This window comes from Nyctereutes procyonoides, unplaced genomic scaffold (genome assembly GCF_905146905.1).
Source record: "Nyctereutes procyonoides isolate TBG_1078 unplaced genomic scaffold, NYPRO_anot_genome, whole genome shotgun sequence".
Lineage (NCBI taxonomy): Eukaryota > Metazoa > Chordata > Mammalia > Carnivora > Canidae > Nyctereutes > Nyctereutes procyonoides.
The window spans coordinates 320,580-341,076 of NW_026575133.1; the positions used below are offsets into that span (position 1 = coordinate 320,580).

The following is a 20,497-nucleotide window of genomic DNA, read 5'->3' on the forward strand; positions in this document are numbered from 1 at the left end:
GTATTAGTGTCAAAGCTGTGCAGTAGTTATTAGCAAGTGGGGATCAGAATGTAAACCACTGACTTGCTGTGTGGGATTCTGCAGGTCTTTAATCTAGCCCTCATATAATGATTGAGTCTCTTACTGCAAGAGAGTGGCTGTTCAATCTATGCTTAAACACCTACTTCCTGAAGCAGCCCATTCCTCCATTCCTTTCCTCAGATAGTTCTGACAAATTTTTCCTTAAATTAAGGCAAAAATCTGTCTCTGGGCAATTTTTATCCATAGATTCTAGTTCTGCCAAATAGTCACCAAAAATAAGTTTCCTACCCAAAAGCAATTTACAAACATCTACAGTTTCCATGTCTAACTCCTTACCCTTCCCCTCCCATTCCTTCACTTTTCTCCAAACTAAACTAATCTATATTTCCTTCAACTTTCTTCCTATGACACAAATTCAAATTCTGTCAATGCCTTGGATATTCCATTCTTGACCAGCTTTAAGTTTCCAATGTTCCTTTTAGCAATGTGATGCAAACTGCATACAATTTGAATTGTCTGAATAATGAAAACAGACCTGTCATCTTGGTTTTTCTAGATATTATATTCTAGATATTACCTAAATAACTTGGGTTTCCTGAAGAAGTGGCAAGTCTACAATTATGGTAACAAATGAACAGGTCCAACTTTTACAAGACTTAACTTTTGATATGACCAATTTTAGAGAACAAAACATAGAATCTGTTTAATGTCTGTTTTTTTTTTTTCTTTTCTCCAACAATAATAGCTGCAGGTTATCAAGAACTTACCTTTCTGCTGGACACATGTTTTACATATATATTGTTTTATTTGGCTCTGATAATAATAAAACAAAGTTAAGTCTCTTTATATCCATTTTACAGAAAGAACTGAGACACAGATCAAATTATTAAATGCAGGTTTGTAGAATGTATCTGCCCAAATTAGAGTAAAAAGAATAAATTTACATTTGATTCACTGATGAACAGTTATTGATGATATAGGTAAAGGGGCATAGACTTTGTGGAATTATAAATCTGTGTTTCATCCCAATTTTGCTATTAACCAACTACTAGATTTTAGGCAATTTATGTAAGTCTTCGGGTCTTGGTTCTCCTGTCTGCAAAATGGGATACCATATGCCCATTATTAAGATTAAATGGTGTAACACAACTAAACCACTTGCCATTGTGGCTGATGGAGTAGATAATCAACAAAGGCAAGTTAAAATTACTTTTCCCCACAGAAATAGGGTTTTTCTTCATGGATTTGGTTTTTATAATCCATATGTTAAATAATGGTAAAAAAGTAACAGAGCATTATCCAATTGGAAATGGAAGATAGTATGTATATATATATATTACTTTGGCCCAAATACCATGAGTCTATCTATCAGTCTCATGCCTAGTTATGTTCTAGAAACTCACATTTTTACCTAATTTAGGAAAAGGAGCTACAGATCAATTAGGATTCACATGGGAAGAAACAAACTATCAGTGCTTTAGAACAATTCAAATATGCTGAAAACAAAATTGGTATGGACAAAATAATTTATAAGGAATATGTTGTATTCCTAAACTAGAGGAATACCTCCACTGACACCTCCCTCTCCATTCAATCTTTAAACGATAAATATCTTAAAACTTCTCTTTTTCTATTTTTCACAGTGCAAAATTTCTGATTACCGACCACTTAAAAACTCTCCTTAAGTGGGGATCCCTGGGTGGATCAGCGGTTTAGCGCCACCTTCAGGCTGGGGCGTGAGCCTGGAGTCATGGGATCGAGTCCCATTTCGGGCTCCCTGCATGGAGCCTGCTTCTGCCTCTGCCTGTGTCTCTGCCTCTCTTTCTCTCTGTGTCTCTCTCATGAATAAATAAATAAAATCTTAAAAAAAAATTCTCCTTAAGAATTACATTAAAATGCTAATAATATTTCTCTCTGAATGGTGGGATTTGGAGTAATTGCTAATTTTTTTTTCTGAGTTTGCCACAGTAAATATAACTTTAAATCAGAAAAAAAAAAAATCTTAAGTTTAGAAATTTCCAAGCCTAGAAGTCTCAGAAAATAAGTCTAGATATTATAAAATAAATTAGATATGTTATTGAACTGCACTTTATTATTAGCCCTAACCCTACTGCAAGGTCTTTAAGAAATCTGATACTGTATTACTACTGAGATGCAAGGCTACTGCTTGTTGTATCACAGGTGGGTGCCCTCTTTTATGAATCCACAAGAGAGTCTGCTTTCAGAACTCTGCCTGGAAAAAGGTGATCATATGCATACAATAAATCATTCTATTGGTGGTTTCCTTCGTCTTGGTTGTTTAGAGTAACAGTGACATATGTGTGATCTACCTATGTAATTATGCAGGACTTTTTGGTAAACATTTGTTAATTTTACCTCAAGCTCTACTTTGCTATTCTATCTTATTTTTCCATTATTCTGATTTTACTTTTTAAAATTCTATTTTACTGTATATATATTTATAAATCATTTTAATGTTCAAGTACTTATTAAAAAACTATCCAGTTGTGGGCAGCCCGGGTGGCTCAGCGGTTTAGCGCCGCCTTCCGCCCAGGGCATGGTCCTGGAGACCCGGAATTGAGTCCCACGTCGGGCTCCCTGCATGGAGCCTGCTTCTCCCTCTGCCTGTGTCTCTGCCTCTCTGTGTCTCTCATTAATAAATAAATAAAACTTAAAAAACAAACTATCCAGTTGTAACTAGTTGCCAACTTTTACTTTCCATGCACAAACCACACATTTCATTTGATCAAAATCACCAAATAACAGAGATAACTCAGCATACAATATAAGTAACATTTCTTAAATCTTAATCCACTTCTCCAATTCTTTCTCCATTCCAACCTCATTCTTCTACTTTTCTTTCTTTATATTCTATATAGTGAAATTAAAGTGTATATCCATTATATTTACTGAAAAAGAAATTTTATGTTCTTCTATTTTAAAATAAAGTTTAATATGTTCAAAATTGGGGAAGAAATCATACACTTTTGTTATTTTTTTCTATGGCTTATTTACACAGTACAAAAATAAAAAAATAATACATCAGAGCAAGTCACAATTGATGAGAAACCCAAACTGTGAATAACTTGAATCTATATATTTTTATTAAATAAATACTAGATACTTACTGTTTACACAACTTTCTGATTTCTTTGAGGATGAATGCCCTGAAAGGAAAACAGCATTGTTTTGTTAAAAATCATTTTGCAATGGTGTAACTAACAGTTACAGCTGTAACCAGAATTCTTCCCAAGACTAGTTTACATAATCTTCTAATCTTTCATGTTCCTCAAATATCTCTCTCTAATTAAAATACCTCTTTTAGGGATGCCTGGGTGGCTCAGTGGTTGAGCATCTGCCTTTGGCTCAGGATGTGATCCCAGAGTCCCAGGATCGAGTCCCACATCAGGCTCCCTGCACAGAGCCTGCTTCTCCCTCTGCCTGTGTCTCTGCTTCTCTCTCTCTGTGTCTCTCATGAATAAACAAAATCTTTAATAAATAAAATAAAATACCTCTTTTAGGCAGAGATATTTTATGCCTAGAATATATAGCACAAAGCTTATAAAAAGTAATGAACACCTGTAAAAAAAAGAAACTCATGTGCTAAAAAAACTTCATAGATTAACTGCAATATAAGTATTTTATCTATAGCAATGTTCAACGTCTGAAAGCAATTTACAAATACTAATTTTTCACAATACTTTTTCATATACAGATGAGAATTCTTAGTAACTAAAATTCATACAAATATTATTCATAAAATAGTTTCAGTTCTACAATAGTTACCCAGTGAGAGAAATAGAAAGAAAAAAGTACTAAAAATCTACTAGAATAATTTTTAAAAATCACTCTAGAGTCTCCTGTAATAAGACTACAAGGGAAATAATTCTGAAGGCTGATAAAAAAAAAAAAAAAGATAACAGATGGAGAGTAATGACCCCTACAACCTCCTTGGACAGGAGATCTCCTAAACTGAAGCTGACGCATAAATGGCCCCTTTCAGGCCCAATGAAGAGGGTGTCAGAAGTACAGGGTAAAGACTCCACAGGAAGCCAAGGCCTGGACTACAGCAACTACTTTAGGTTATTGTTTTTGTTTTGTTTTGTTTTGTTTTGGGGTTATTGTTTCTTCACTCTGATTTCCTACTTATCAGAAAGCAAATAAAAACATAGCTAAGCTGGTGACAAATTCTTCTCTGTCATATGAGAAATATAATACCCATTTCCAAATGTCTATAGGTAAAAAAAAAGATTAGGCTTACTTTGGAGGCCTAAGGATATAACTGGAATCAAAGGGCAGAAACTGCAGATTTGGGCTAAATTAGTTAAAGAGAAACTTGCTAGGATTACAACTAACTGAAATGTAAAAGGATATTTTGGATGGTAGTAAGTTCCTCTTCCCTGGAAGCAAAAGCAGAACAAGTACTTGATATAGAGCAGTACATCTCAACTTTATGGTGCATATGAATCATCCCAGAACCCGGAATTGTAATTCAGGAGATTGGGGAAGGGTCTGAGATTGTACACTTCTAACAAGTTTCCAAGTGATGACAATGCCAAAGGACCATACTTTGAAAAGCAAAACCACAGAGTATCTTTTTGATCATGAACCCAATGCTGAATTCTGATGTTCCTTTCAATTTGAGAAACTACTGTTTCACTGACTGACTCACTCACCTAACATTTATTGAATGCCTATTATGTGGAGAAAGCACAGTGCTTAGAAACTGGAGACAATTAAGTCTCACAGTTCCTTCCTTAACAGAAAAATTATTCCGAGGGTGCAATGTATTTCTAAAGGAGAAGTGCAGGGTGCTACTGGCATGTGTAACAGTGACTTAACCTTGCTTAGAAGAGTGGGGTGAAGGATGTCAGGAAAGGACTTCCCAAGGAAGTGAGTTTGGGGATGCAGTGGTAGTGGTAGGAGCGATAAGATCTTCTACTTTCTGCCAAAAAAATTCTACCTAAGTACCTTGTTCTGCTTAGACCTGCCAAAGCAGACTGGTCCTCAAAGTCAAGTTATTGATCTTACATTTTCTCTCTATTCAGTCATTCAGCTAACTAGCTATCCAATTATCCATCCATCCACCCATTTACTTAACACTTTATATGGTAGTAACCTGACACTACAGGAGTAAGTGGGATCACACAGGGAGAACAGAGAGAAAGAAGAAAAGTTCAATAAAAGCCTTGGGCAATTCCAACACTGAGGAGGACCTATAATCAAGAGGCAGAGGAGAAGCCAGAAAGATAGGATGAAAATCAAGAAAGCAGACTGTTTTGAGAACTTTTCTCAACAGTTCAAATGCAGCTATTAAGCATTTATTAATTACTATTCAAGTTTGGGCCAAATTAAAGTGGTCGGGAAGCCCGGGTAGCTCAGCGGTTTAGCGCCACCTTCAGCCCAGGGCATGATCCTGGAGACCCAGGATCGAGTCCCATGTCAGGCTCCCTGCATGGAGCCTGCTTCTCCCTCTGCCTGTGTCTCTGCACCCACCCCCTCTGTGTTTCTCATGAATAAATAAATAAAATCTTAAAAAAAAAAATTAAGGTGGTCTGGCTATAAAGTATCACATCAAAATCAAGCTAGTTCCAGATGATCCCAGATACAATGATATTGCAGAGTTCCACATGGTTTTCCTTAGTTTGCTAAAGTGTTGTCATTTTCTGCTTTACACCATAGAAGTTGAAAAAAACTTTATCCTGTACTCTGCTATCAAAGGTAAATAAAGAATAAAGAATAAATGAGAAACAGTTATCTCAATTCCACTCTGCTTTGATTCTCTATTCCTGACGTCCTGAAATAATCTTCAAAGTCTTTCATTCTCTCATTCTTTATTATTTACACCTAACATGCGCTAGTGGGGTGCTGAGGATACTAATTGGAAGTACTAATTTAAATTCATGGTCAGGGATGGAATCAAGAAAGGATCAGTGACATTTAAACTCAGACCTGGAGGATGAGTTAGGATGGGACCTGGCAGTGGGGGAGGGGTTAGAAAGAGAGGAAGCAGTATCTACATATTCCCTAAATGGAAAGAAGTTTGGCGTTTTCTAGAAACTGAAAGGCTATGAGCATGGAGTGTGAAAGTGAGGTGGAGTGTGGTGAGAAACAAGTGTTGTATTATGGATCATACAGAGCACCTGGGCTTTGTGCAGATTTTGGTACTATCCTAAGAACAACAGGAAATCACTGCTTTATTGAGAAGGCATTAAGGGGAGGGCAGGTGGGATGACAACACAGTGGCAAAACTAGTAAGGACAATATAGCAGTAGTCTAGATGAGATAACATGGTGATTTGAATTAGGGTGGAGAGAACTTGAGAAATATATACTCTGAGGGTAAAACTGACAGGATTTAGTGACAAATTAAACAAATAATAAGAGAAAAGATGTCAAGGATAATTTCCAGATATCTGATTAGTTTTTAGGTTGACAGAGGTGTCACCTACTAAAATATGGAACACTACAGGGAAAACGACTATAAGGAAGAAAACATGCATATGTATGTATAAGACTATAAGGAAGAAAACATGCATATGTATGTATAATCTGAGGGGTCCAATCCTATAACTGATCCTGAGTATCCAGCTACCTAATTGTCTGCTATGAAGGTACTAAAGAAGATTTTACAAGGTAGGAATTATTCTTTAATTTGGAATATGTAGTGATTAACATGGTATCATACTATGATATAAATATAATATTATATAATACAATAATGAATACAACAAAACTCTCAAGTATGATACATTAAACATTTTTAAAACAAAAATGTTTTAAACTCAAATGGAATTTCACATTAATTAATCAAGTTATTTTGGAGTTGGGAAATGATTAAGATAGACACAAAAAGGCATTCTGCTTCAAGTACCATTTCCCAATTAACAAAAACAGTATTTTCTCCTCACCATCTATCAGTATCACCAAGTTTTCCACTTGGTGATATTATATGCTTGAATATGTTAAGATTCACTAGAAAAGTACATGTAAGAATGAAACCTATCTAATAATCTTCATAGCTGGAGCAAGGGAGCCCTCTCCTGTCCAAGTATTGTGTTAACATTAGGCATAATCTAATATAGTCTACCATTAGCTTCATAATTTAAGTTCAGTTCACTCTAAGTTATAGCAAATTTGACTGTATTATGGCCTGAAAAAGAAACTGACAGTAACCTTCATAACAGCTAACTATGCACCAAGCACCGTGCAAACTGCTTATATGCATTATCTCATTTCAACTTCTGAACATTCCTATGAGCTAGGATCTACTGTCATGACCATTTCATATATGAAGAAATTAAGGCTTAGAGAGCTTAAGCAGTACTGAGGAAGAAGTGAGTGAATGACTGATGGATTTGAATTTAACAATTATTTACTACGCATACGTGCACAGCACCATGCTAGGTTCTGAGGATACACATATATATCAGGCTCCATGATTTCAGAAGCTCATAGACCATGGTAATGAAATCCCAGTACTACAATTTTACACGGACTTATAGATAATGTAATGCTTTACAGTGTTCAAAATGCCTTTCACATTCTTACTTGGTTCTCCACAAATAAGCTCAAATAGTACAGAAGCCAGATATTCACATCACCCAACTTATATAAGGAATGTAAAACTAAAGTAGTTCAGGTATTTTCTCAAGGTAACAAGTCTATTAGAGACAATATCAGGAAGGAGAATGTTGTTTGCAAGATTATTACCATCTGCCCAAAATGGTAATACCATTTCTTGAATTTGTATTAAAACCAACCTTGTTCTTGAAACTCTTTAAAAGTTGCTATAAATTCTTATCTAAATTCCCCAACCAGGGGGCACCTGGGTGGCTCAGTCAGTTAAGAGTTCAACTCTTGATTTTGGCTCAGGTAATGATCTCAGAATTCTGAGACTGAGCCCCATGTCAAGCTCCATGCTGGGCTCCAGCTCTGTGCTGGGTGTGGAGCCTGCTTAAGATTGTCTCTCTCCCTCTGCCTCACACTCCTTTTCTTTAAAAAAAAAAAAAAAAAAAATCTTATAAATCCCCCAACCAGTTTCCTTTCAACCACTGTAAGATTTATTTTTTATTTGAGAGACAGAGCAAGCTATGGGGTGGGGGCGGGAGCTGGGAGGGGGTGGCAAAGGGAGAGGGAGAAGAAGCACCTGACTTGGGGCCAGGGCTCCATCTCACAACCCTGAGATCATGACCTAAGCCAAAATGAAGAGCTGGACACTTAACTGACTGAGCCACCCAGGCACCCTCCTTTCAACTTGTAAGAACAGAAATCTAAATGCATTCACCAATTAAATTCTACATTTGACACATATAGCAGATTACATTTCATGTTAAAAAATGTGAGTAGATATTATATTTTGATTTCCTTTTACCTTTATCCTTTTTCTTAGAGGTCTCTTCTGCAGAAAATAATCTGGATTTTTTATGTGATGACTCTTCATCTTTTTTGGTTTTGTCCTTTCTTTTTTTTGACTTGACTTCTTTTCTCCTTTATATTGAACAATATAAAATTAAAGTTAACTTTTTTAACTGACCTTTATGAAATATAAGAACCAATGAGCAAAAAGTCAAATCAGTTAAAGTAACTTATTTTTACAATGTAATTTACATAAGGAACCCTCAGATGAATCTGTAAATACTTTAGGTTAGGTTGGTACATTAAAGACAATTCTGTAAGATAATAAAGCCTAAAACTCTAAGACAAATTATTTTTTATAAGTTCTGTATACAAGCCTTAGTAAATATAAATCATAGTTTTACTCATTTCCTCATTTTCTATCACTTAGCCTTTTTTTTTAAATTACAAAATCAAATGTCATTTCCCTCCATCTAATTCATAGCTACCTATATTTTGAAATAAATAAATAAATAAATAAATAAATAAATAAATAAATAAATAAATAAATAAATAGAAGAAGAAGAAGAAGAAGAAGAAGAAACAATGCTGTAACAGCTCTAAAATACCACTAAGGGCAGCCCTGGTAGCTTAGCGGTTTAGCGCTGCCTTCAGCCCAGGGCTGATCCTGGAGACCCCGAATCGAGTCCCACATCGGGTTGCCTGCATGGAGCCTGCTTCTCCCTCTGCCTGTCTCTCTATCTCTGTCTCTCTGTCTCTCTCTGTGTCTCTAATGTATAAATAAAATCTTAAAAAAATAAAAAATAAACTACCACTAAGTAGAAAATTCTTCTGTTATGAATAAAAGAACACAGTATCAGACATTTGGTGTATGTGCTTGGCTGAGGAGCCAATGAATGGGGCGAAGCTACCATCTGTGGGATTATGACTGAATGCCTCTAAGTCAGAATCCCACCCAGGGCTGAACGATAAGGCAGCGCTGCGGAGCTCCGGTTGGCCTCGGTTGATTGGCCTCGGATAGCCGGTCCCCCGCCGGCCCCAACACGCGTGGGGACGGAGGTCCGGTGTGGAGAGCCCCTCCTCCCGGGAAACGGGGCGCAACAGAAAGGGGGCCGCGCCCTCGCCCCTCACACAACACACATTCGTGGGGAACCTGGTGCTAAACCATTCGTAGACGACCTGCTTCTGGGTCGGGGATTCGTTTGTAGCAGGGCAGCTCCCTCGCTGCGATCTACTGAAAGTCAGCCCTGGACATAAGGGTTTGTAAAAAAATAAATAATAATAAAAAATAAAAAATAAATAAAAGAACACAGTAAAGCATAAAGGAATGAGGATGGAGGGGCTTACTGTTAACTCAAATGTCTACTTTACACCATTTGTCCTTTTACTGCTATAGCTTTATCTCTTCTAGGCCAGGTTTACAAGGCTGTCACTACCATATTTGGGCAAGCAATTGATTTTAACTGGTTAAGAAAGGAAATACTAGACAGGAAAAGGTGATAATGCTGAAACTAAAACCAGGAAGGAGAATGAAGAGACAACAAAGAGGTTCAGTTTCAAGAAACATACTCATCAGACCTCCCAAATTAAGGAACTTATACCAAATGCTATAATACTATTTAAGGCAATAACACGTTCTCTCATAAGAATTATGTCAATTTTGAAATGAAGCTTGAAAGTCAAAGTCAAAAGCCTCTCTGATATCTTTCAGTATCACTGATGGGAGAGTGGAAATAAAGATTAGGCTATTCGAGTAATCTAAAAAATCCTGCTTTCAAGAATTTAAAAATTATTCATTACTTAATATTTATTTTTAATAACTAGAATTCTAGATTGCTAACATTTATAACATAGCTGATTTTTAATTTAATATACTGACATACACATTTTATAAAGTTGCAGAATCTCATTATTAAACTTTCAACTGTTATTCAGGCCCTGAAACCTGACCATCACAATAATGATAGGTCACAGATTTTCTCTGAACATCTTCAATGCCAGGGACCCCATTATACTTAACTTACCATATACCAGGCTCTATGTCTAGCACTTTATATGCACTTTCATTAATCCCCATGATAACCCTAGCACATTCATTTTTAGAGGTGATAAAATTGAGTCTTACAGAGATTAAGTACCTTGCCCAAAGAAAACAACTAGTAAGTGGAGAAGCTTAGAGGAATACACAGGGTCTGATTTCAAAGACCATGATCTTATTTACATCTACTGCACATTGAAGAACACTGATTAATTCCTCCCACACTCAACATGACAGACACATTCTATCTCACTCGACAGGAGACTGATTTTAACATTTAAAATGAGAATAAAGGTATACAATCCTTTGGAAGAATGACAAACTCCAAATAAAATACTGTTTAAATGAGACATAAGAATCATTTTATAAAGATCTACTTTGCAATAGTTTCCAAGAATACTATGGCTTCTGAACATTGACTCCAAACTAAAAATTCTAGCATCTATCAACTACCCTGCACAGTCCTTCATCTTTAAAACTGCTTGGCTAAAGGCATGGCAAACTTCCAGCTTCCCAGTATATATATGTACAGTGTATCACACAATAATGCTGAATATTCTATATAATCAATTAATTAAACCATCAATCACTCATGTCCACATTTAGACATTCAGTGCAGGTAAGTGACTATGCCCATGATTACTAACCATTAACAACAGTATTTTAAGATAGTATTACCTGTGATGAAAATTTAATTTAAAGGAACATTCTTTGCATAATCCTAAAAAAAAAAAAAGTGACACCACTGAAAAGCTGATTTTGAATTAACTGTACTGCTACTCTTTATTATCATACATTCCCATTTTTCCTTATATCCCTTTTTCAGGCTATTTGAAAAAACAATCTGATTCATTCCACCTTAAAAAATGCATATGCATAATAAAAAGGGCAACAGAAATGTGTGAAGAATTGAAAATATTCTAACATTACTTTAGAAAAAAGTGCTGTCAATTTACTCCAAAAGCAAACTCTGTTCATATATAGCACTAATGTGTGTCTCACATCAAAGATATCTAATAAAAATAGTGCGGGTATGGTCACTTCCTCTAAAGTGCTCTAAGAGTTTTCAACTAGAAAAGAGCTTTTCAAAAAAAAAAAATTAAAAAAAAAAAAAGAAAAGAGCTTTTCAAAAAGTTCCACAATTGTGGCATCTTCTTTTGCCTTAATCTTAGTTCACTCCAGTTGCCTTTCCCTCATGAGTACTTCCAGGAGGAACTTCTGCATTGGTGTGCATTGAGTAGCACCTGAGGAAATTCTTGACTTTGCTAATGTACAGAAAACTCTGAAGCATATTTATTTAGGAGTCAGAGAAGGTTGCTAACATGATGGACAAAAGAAGCTGACCCATAAGACTAGCTTAGTTTAAAAAACAAAGAAGGAACAAAAAGTTCTAAAACATATTAAGAGAGACTGCTGTATTCTGGGGTATATAACCTTAAGCTTTTAAGAGTGATATCAAGAACAATTAGGCCATCCTAAAACTTTTTATTGACACAAAGAGAGTATATTTATTGTCCACACCACAACAATATGGCTACCAGATAATGAGAGATTTTACATTGCTTTTTCTGATACTCCAGATCTCATTCTGCATTCGTGACATTCTCATATTAATGGTAAGAGGTCTCCATTTGGCATTAGAACTATTTCACCTAAAGGTCACCATAAGGCTGAGAGTATAAAAACTTCGGCTCAAAAGTTTCTGTCACTTTGAGAAACTCAGAAAAAAGTGCACTTCCAGAAAGATACATTAAAATTTTTAAATTAAATTTTAAATTAGCCTATATATTTTTATATCTGAATTATTAGATAAATTTTGAAGAAGTCAATTATATCCCACCTAAAGTCAACTTACTTAATTTAACAAGTGCATTTCTCTTTTCACCATGCTCAATATAACCAAAATTAACTTCCCAACTCTTCAAATCTTCTTTTTTATCACAGCACTTATTTCCACAGAAAAATTGGCCTGCAATAAAGAAATATCGACTGTGATAGTTGGTGACAATATTTATCTGTACAATCTAGAATTGCTCCTGAAATTTACTCTTAACATACATAAATTCTTAGTTCTAGGTAGTAAGCACCAAAAACTAACTGAGCATAATAACTACAGTATGCTCAATGGATGTGTATACAAGTATTAAATCAAAAAGCTGAAGAAAATGTTTTTAAAAAAAAATCTGTCACAGAATTCTTGCTCAATAGATACACTGTTTAGATAAGGGTTTCAGTGACTCCCTGTTAGGAAATCTTATACTTTGGAAAATGGAAGTACAAAAAGAGTATACTGAATGATACTCTAAAAGAATAAATGTATTTTCCATAGTACGTGTATTTACACCCGGGTGAATCCTTTTTAATAGTTAATAATAATTTTTAAATTGACTAAAATTCTTATTTTAATTATTAACTTTATGGCATCTATTTTAAATACCAGCATAAAATGACATTTAAAGGACATTTTAAAATGGGTGGACTCAAAAAAAAAAAAAGGGTGGACTCTGAGATGAAGAATAAGTAAACAAACCCAATGTTCTAAATTTTAGAGTTTACCTGACACTAAAATCAACACCACCTTATCATGTCCACTGTGTACTAAAACGTTTTGCAAAGAAGGATTAACACGGATGACCCATGAGAAAAAAATAAACTACTCAACAACTATTTACTTTCACAGCAGAAGATGAACCTCCTATTTGTACAAGCAAAAAGGAATTTTTATCTTAATCTGCACCAACAGAAACAAATCTAAACTTTTTGTAAAAAAGAAATTAAAAATGAATTCTGAAAATTATCAGTCCAAAGAGCCTGTAACTATTCTATAACTTTTCTATGCTATAACTTGGCATTTTTTACTCATTCCAAATGAACACTTCATGAAATCTGTGTATGTTTAATAATGTCTCTATTGCTAAAACCAAAAACGTTATACTTCTAAACCAAAGCAAAAGCTTTCTTTCACCAACTAATTCTTTTTTCAGTTATACTAACTTAAAGAATGCCCATCATTTCTTTAAGGCAGCATTACTTACCATCACCTGAAAATGCCATCTAATAAAAGTACAAAATTTTAAAACTGTGAGACATTTCAAAAATTTTCATTGTTTAAGTAAAAACACAAACTAAATGTAATACTAAGAGTTTTAAAAAGTTAAAAATAGCTTTAAATTTATTCATTTTCCTTCTCCTTAGAGTATCTTCACAAAGCCAATCATTCTTCTAAAGAAAAAAAATTCCTATTTCTTAATTTTGTTTTACTGCATATCCAGTTTTATACCTCACATAACATCCAATTCATGTAAGATGTAAATGACCCACAATGATGACAACAATGTTTAATCATTTTAAAATGCAACCTTTATTTTCAGTTTAAAGGTTTTTAAACTATTAGTTTAAAATTATTTCCTAAATGCTCTTATGTAGTTTTCAGAAGCATTAACACTTTAAAATGCAATTATCAATAAAGAGTTAATTTAATATAGAGACAGCATAAAGATATTAATTTTTCAGAGATCTATGAATAGATTACAACAATGAGTAAAAAAGCATTTATTGATTGCCTATCAAATGCCTATCAATTGATTGCCTATCAAATCTTTTGCCATAAGACTAAATATTTGGGCTCAATCTCAATGACATCACAAATAAGAACTAACTTGTCCAAAAATTCTATTAGGTTCAAAGTGATATTTAATCTCTACTTTCAAACATGATTAGACTAGGGGTGCCTGGGTGGCTCAGTGGTTGAACATCTGCCTTTGGTTCAGGTCGTGATCCCGGGGTCCTGGGATTGAGTCCTGCATCAGGCTCCCTCCAGGGAGCCTGTTTCTCCCTCTGCCTATGTCTCCGTCTCTCTCTCTCTGTCTCTCATGAATAAATAAATAAAATATTAAAAAAAAAAGTGGTTAGACTGGCATATAATAATACCGACTCATTATTCCAAAAGTTTATAAAAAGAAAAACTCAAGTATTCATCCTTTATTAGTTTCTTTTAACTCTTTAGACATTTTCTACTTCTACTCCATTGAATGTTCTAAAACCAAAAATGTAAAGGTAAAAATCACTAAAGCATTATATTTTGACTTTGCTAGTAATATATCATGAATACACTGTCTCTAATTTTACTTTTATAGATAACCATTTATTAAATACATGAGGAATAATCTTATCTAATGACTTTAATTCAATAATACAACAAAATAACCTTATCCTATTAAAAAGTAAATTTTCAAAAAAGAAATTACCTTTTCCTGAAATTACTTCTTTTTCTACTCGCCACCTAAATCCAAACTAATAAGAAAAAAGTTACATTTACACTAGTATAAATTTAAACACTATTTAAATTGTATATATATCTAAACATAGAGCCAACAATTGACATAATGACATTTACCAACCTAAAAAGCAAACCTAATTCTGCAGGAGGGGAAGATGGCAGCAGAGTAGGAGGACCCTAGGCTTGCTTTGTCCCATGAACACAGCTAGGTTAACTATCAAGTTATCCTAAATACCCTAGAAATCCATCTATAGACTGGCAGAACAAATTCCACAAGTAAAGGCAGATGAAGAGGCCCCATCAAAGTAAATAGAAAGTGTGGAGATGTGACTTTGGAAAGAAACAGATAGTGGCTGGTAGGGAGGGACCTATGGTCAAGGAGAAGGATGAGAGATGGGATTAACACACAGGGGAGCATGCAAGGCAAATGAATCCACATAGTAATTGGCTTGGAAGGCAAAAAAGACCAAATTTGGTGAGTTCATGCAACCAGTACTGCTTAAAGTTTAGAGTTTTAAAGATTAGCATGCTTGGCTCTGGGAGACCTTGGAGGACATGGGGGCTGCTCTTGGACAGAAGGCAGGGGAAACACCCCATGGGCATATAGTGTGGAAACAGTGATTGAAGAGTGCCTGGGGCACATAGTGCAGAGGTTAGTTGCTCATGTCCCAGAAAGGCAGTGTTTAGAGAAAAACCCCTCTGGGAATAAAGCAACTGGCCAGTACCATTTCCCTCTCCTACCCCTCAGCATAAACACAGGGCCATCTACAGAAATCAGCACAGTGCTGACACTCACTACCTAACTTGCTTACACCAGGCCCTGCCTGCCCCCCTTCCCAGGCACACTTGCCTCAGTCTCAGCACAATGATCCCCCCCTCCCCAGACCACTAACTCAAACCCCTTCCAGACCATGTCTCCCTATCTGGGAGTTTTGCAAGGCCTTGGTTCTAAGTGGCAGTGACAGGTCTCATTTCACGAGCACACCTAGCTAAAACACACTGTATTCAGGCCAGAGACTGAACACTGCCTGTGACAGGCAAAGAAAACATTTGCAGACAACTGGCCTGAAGGATAAAGCAGCCAGGACACAACAGCAGAGTGCATGCAGTATACACTGGAGACACTCCCAGAAGTACCAAGCCCTGGAGAACAGGGGGACACTACACTGCAGGGCACTACAGGTTCTCTTCTGCATAAAGCCAGTACTCCCAAGAACAGATGTAGCTGACTTTCCTAACACACAGAAACAAGCACAAAGATTTGAACAAAATGAAAAGACCGAGAAATTTGTCCTAAATTAAAGAACAGGACAAGGCCATGGCTAGAGATCTAAACAAAACAGATATAAGTAACATGCCTGATGGAAAACTTAAGCAGTGATCATAAAGATACTCACTGGACTTTAGAAATGAGTGGAAGGCATCAGTGAGACCATTAACACATTAACACAGAGATAAGGAATAACAGCAGAGATAAAGGGTTCAATACATGAAATGAAAAACATGCTTCATGGAATAAAAAACAGGCAGGAAGAAGCGCAGACAAATTAACGGCCTAGAAGACAGAGTGGTGGAAGGTAATCAACATGAACAAACAAGAGAAAAAAGAATAATGCAAAGAGATAGTAGATTCAGGGAACTCAGTGACACCATCAAATGTAGTAATATTTGTATTATAGGAGTCCTGGAAAAAGAGAGAAAAAATGGGGCAGAGGATTTATTAGAAGAAATAATAGCTGAAAACTTCCCTAATCTGGGGAAAGAAATAGTTATCCAGATCCAGGAGGTGCAGAGAACCACCAACAACATCAAAAAAAGCAAATCTCCACCAAGACATATTGTAATTAAAATGGCAAAATATAGTGATAAAGAAAAAATATTAAAAGCAGCAAGATGAGACAGTTACATACAAAGGAAACTCCATAGGGCTATCAGATTTTTCAGCAGAAACTTTCCAAGTCAGAAAGGAGTGGCATGGCATATTCAAAGTGCTGAATGGGGAAAAAACCTGTAGCCAAGACTACTCCATCCAGCATGACTATCCTTCAGAATAGAAGAAGAGATAAAGAGCTGCCCAGGCAAATAAAAACTAAAGGAGTTCATGACCACTAAACCAACCCTGCAAGAACTATTAAAGGGGACTCTTTGAGAGGAAAGGAAAAACCAAAAATGAGAGTATGAAGGTAGGAAACACAAAAGCAGTGAAAATGAATATTTCTGTAAAAAAACAGTCAAGCAACTCACAAAATAGCTACAGCAGACAACAACAAAAAAAATAAAAGTCATCAAATAGGTAAGGAAGAAGTAAAACTTTCACTATTTGCAGATGACATGCTACTGTATATAAAAAATCTGAAAGACTCCACCAAAAAATTATTAACTGATCAACAAACTCAGTCAAGTCGCAGGATATAAAATCAATGTACAGAATCTGTTTCATTTCTATACACCAATAATGAAGCAACAAGAAGAGATATTAAGAAAACAATCTCATTTACAATTGCACCAAAAATATATGATACTTAAGAACAAATCTAACCAGAGAGGTGAAAGACCTATACTCTGAAAACTATAAAACACTGATGAAATAAAGTGAAGATGACACAAAGAAATGGGAAGACATTCCATGCTCATGGATTGGAAGAACAAATATTATTAAAATGTCTATCCTACCCAACCCAAAGTAATCTACACATTAATGCAATCCCTATCAAAATATCAAAAGCATTTTTCACATAAGTAGCACAAAGAATCCTAAAATTTGTATGGAACCACAAGGGACCCTGAATAGCCAAAGCAATCTTGAAAAAGAAAAGAAAAGATGGAGGCATCACAATTCCAGACTTCCATGTTACATTACAAAGCTGTAGTAATCAAAACAGTACAGTTCTGGCACAAAAACAGAAGAATAGAGAAGAAATGAACCCACAAGTATATGATCAATTAATTAATCTTTGAAAAAACAGGAAAGAATATCCAATGGGAAAAAGACTGTTTTCAACAAATGGTGTCGGGAAAACTGGACAGCAACAAGCAAAAGAATGAAACTGGACCACTTTATTACACCATACACAGAAATAAATTCAAAATGGATTAAAGACATAAAATCATGAAAATCCTAGAAAAGAACACAGGCAATAATTTATTTGACATTAGCCACAGCAACTTTTTTCTAGATAGGTTCCTTGAGGCAAGGGAAACAAGAACAAAAATAAATTATCAGAACTATATTAAAAAAGGGATCCCTGGGTGGCGCAGCGGTTTAGCGCCTGCCTTTGGCCCAGGGCGCGATCCTGGAGACCCGGGATCGAATCCCACGTCGGGCTCCCGGTGCATGGAGCCTGCTTCTCCATCTGCCTGTGTCTCTACCTCTCTCTCTCTCTCTGTGACTATCACAAATAAAAAAATTAAAAAAAAAAAAAACTACCTTTGCACAATGAAGGAAACAACCAACAAAACTAAAAGGCAATCGATGGAATGAGAGAAGGTATCTGCAAATGACTTATCTGATAAAGGGTTAGTTTCTAAAATATATAAAGAACTTACACAACACCCAAAGAATAATCTAATTTTTAAAATGGGCAGAAGACACTAACAGACATTTCTCTAAAGAAGACATATAGATGGCACACACAAAAAGATGCTCATCATCATTTATCATGAAGGCAATGCAAATCAAAACTACAAGGAGATATCTCCTCACACCTGTTAGAATGGCTAACATCAACAACACAAGAAACAATAGGTTTTGGTGAGGAAATGGAGAAAGGGTAACTCTCTTGCACCATTGGTGAGAATGCAAACTGGTAAGGCCGCTCTGAAAAACAGTATGGAGGTTCCTCAAAAAGTTAAAAATAGACCTATACTACAATCTAAAAGTGGAACTAGTGAGTATTTACCCAAAGAAACAAAAACACTAATTCATAGGGATACATGCACCCCTATATTTACAGCAACATTATTTACAATAGTCAGGATATGAAAGCAACCCAAGTGTCCATCAATTGATAAATGGATAAATATAAATATAAATACACACACACACGCAATGGAGTATTATTCCGCCATATAAAAAATATCTTGCCATTTATAACAACATGGATGGAGCTAGAATATAATGCTAAATGAAATAACTCCATAGGGATTCCTGGGTGGCGCAGCGGTTTGGCGCCTGCCTTTGGCCCAGGGCGCGATCCTGGAGACCCGGGATCGAATCCCACGTCAGGCTCCTGGTGCATGGAGCCTGCTTCTCCCTCTGCCTATGTCTCTGCCTCTCTCTCTCTCCCTGTGTGACTATCATAAAATAAAAAAAATTAAAAAAAAAAAAAAGAAATAACTCCATAATAATATCATAGGATTTCACTCACATGTGGAATTTAAGAAACAAAACAGATAAGCAAAGAGGAAAAAAAAGAGAGATATAAAGACAAACTAAAAACAGACTCTCAGCTATAGAGAACTGATGGTTACCAGCAAAGAGGTGGTGGGAGGAAGGGTGAAATAGGTGATGGGGTTAGGAGTGCACTTGTTATGAGCACCCCTAAGTTAAAAAAAAAAGAAGCAAATCTCATTCTCATCATGATAGCTTTTTCCTCCTTTGAAGACTCTAGGTATTTAAAAATACATTTGAACAATACCAACTTCTCTGTTATGGAATAATCTTCTTTACTTTTGAACTACCTATTAAAAGGTATAATGCTAGGCCACAAGATACCTAAATTAAAAAAAAATATGTATCTTGTTTTATGACACTGACTGATACAGTAAAGAGGCAATATACTACAGTACAAAAGAATTAGATTCTCTGAGTTTACATCTTAGCTCCACTACTTAACAGCTTTATAATACTGGACAAGGTATTTAATGTTCTTGTGCCTCAGTTTCCTTATATGTAATGTAGAGATAATACAGTACCTACTTCTTTAGGTTAAGAGGTTTAAATGGGATAATACACACAAAGTATTCAGAATAATACCTGGTACATAGTATCCCAGGGCTTAGCAAACTATGGCCTGCTCCCTATTTTATAAACAAAGTTTTATTGGAACACAACCAAAATTATTCATTCTTGCATGGTTCTTTCTCCACTGCAATGGCAAAGTAAAGAACAGGAAAGAGGAAGGGAACCCTTTGGAGCGCAAAAGCGGAAAGCAGTGAAACTTCTGTACAGATTCCTAAACATAACTTTGTTTTTTGGCTAAAAATAATTTTTCTTTTTTTTTTTTTTTTTTTTTTTTTTTTTTTTAAATTTTTATTTATTTGTGATAGTCACACAGAGAGAGAGAGAGAGGCAGAGACACAGGCAGAGGGAGAAGCAGGCTCCATGCACCGGGAGCCCGACGTGGGATTCGATCCCGGGTCTCCAGGATCGCGCCCTGGGCCAAAGGCAGGCGCCAAACCGCTGCGCCACCCAGGGATCCCTAATTTTTCTTTTTTAATGTCTTTCATATTCATATGCTAATTTTCTATAATTTCAGTAAATAACTTAGTTTTCTATTCAGTTTACTAAAATGGTTAAAAATTCAGCTTTAGAATTATGCAGACCCAATGTAAGCTCTACCATTCATTAACTAGTTCTGGGGCCTTGGAAAGTTTCTCAATTTCTCAGTCTATTTCCTTTTTATGTAGAAAAACCTCAATCTTATAGGTTGTTGTATTGAGAGATAATTCTGATAAAGTGTTCAATGCCTGATTAACTTTGCCTATTTTTATTTTTTTATTACTTGAATTTGACAATTCTGTATTTTAAGTGCAAATGAGGGCTCAAAATATTTGAAAAATATTCTGATTAAAATCCTCGGG

At 35.6% G+C, this 20,497-nt stretch overlaps 1 protein-coding gene across 6 annotated transcripts in view; it reads right to left on the bottom strand.

Annotated features, from left to right (window-relative positions):
- LOC129493688 (protein FRA10AC1) overlaps positions 1-20,497 on the bottom strand; it is a 37,530-nt gene that overhangs the window by 5,441 nt on the left and 11,592 nt on the right. For all 6 annotated transcript variants that reach the window (XM_055300093.1, XM_055300094.1, XM_055300095.1 and 3 more), the window contains 5 exons: positions 14,664-14,709; positions 12,272-12,385; positions 11,095-11,137; positions 8,395-8,510; positions 3,150-3,188 (listed from right to left, as the gene is read on the bottom strand). In XM_055300093.1, the coding sequence (XP_055156068.1) occupies positions 3,150-3,188; positions 8,395-8,510; positions 11,095-11,137; positions 12,272-12,385; positions 14,664-14,709 (358 nt within the window). The remainder of the gene's footprint in view (positions 1-3,149; positions 3,189-8,394; positions 8,511-11,094; positions 11,138-12,271; positions 12,386-14,663; positions 14,710-20,497) is intronic.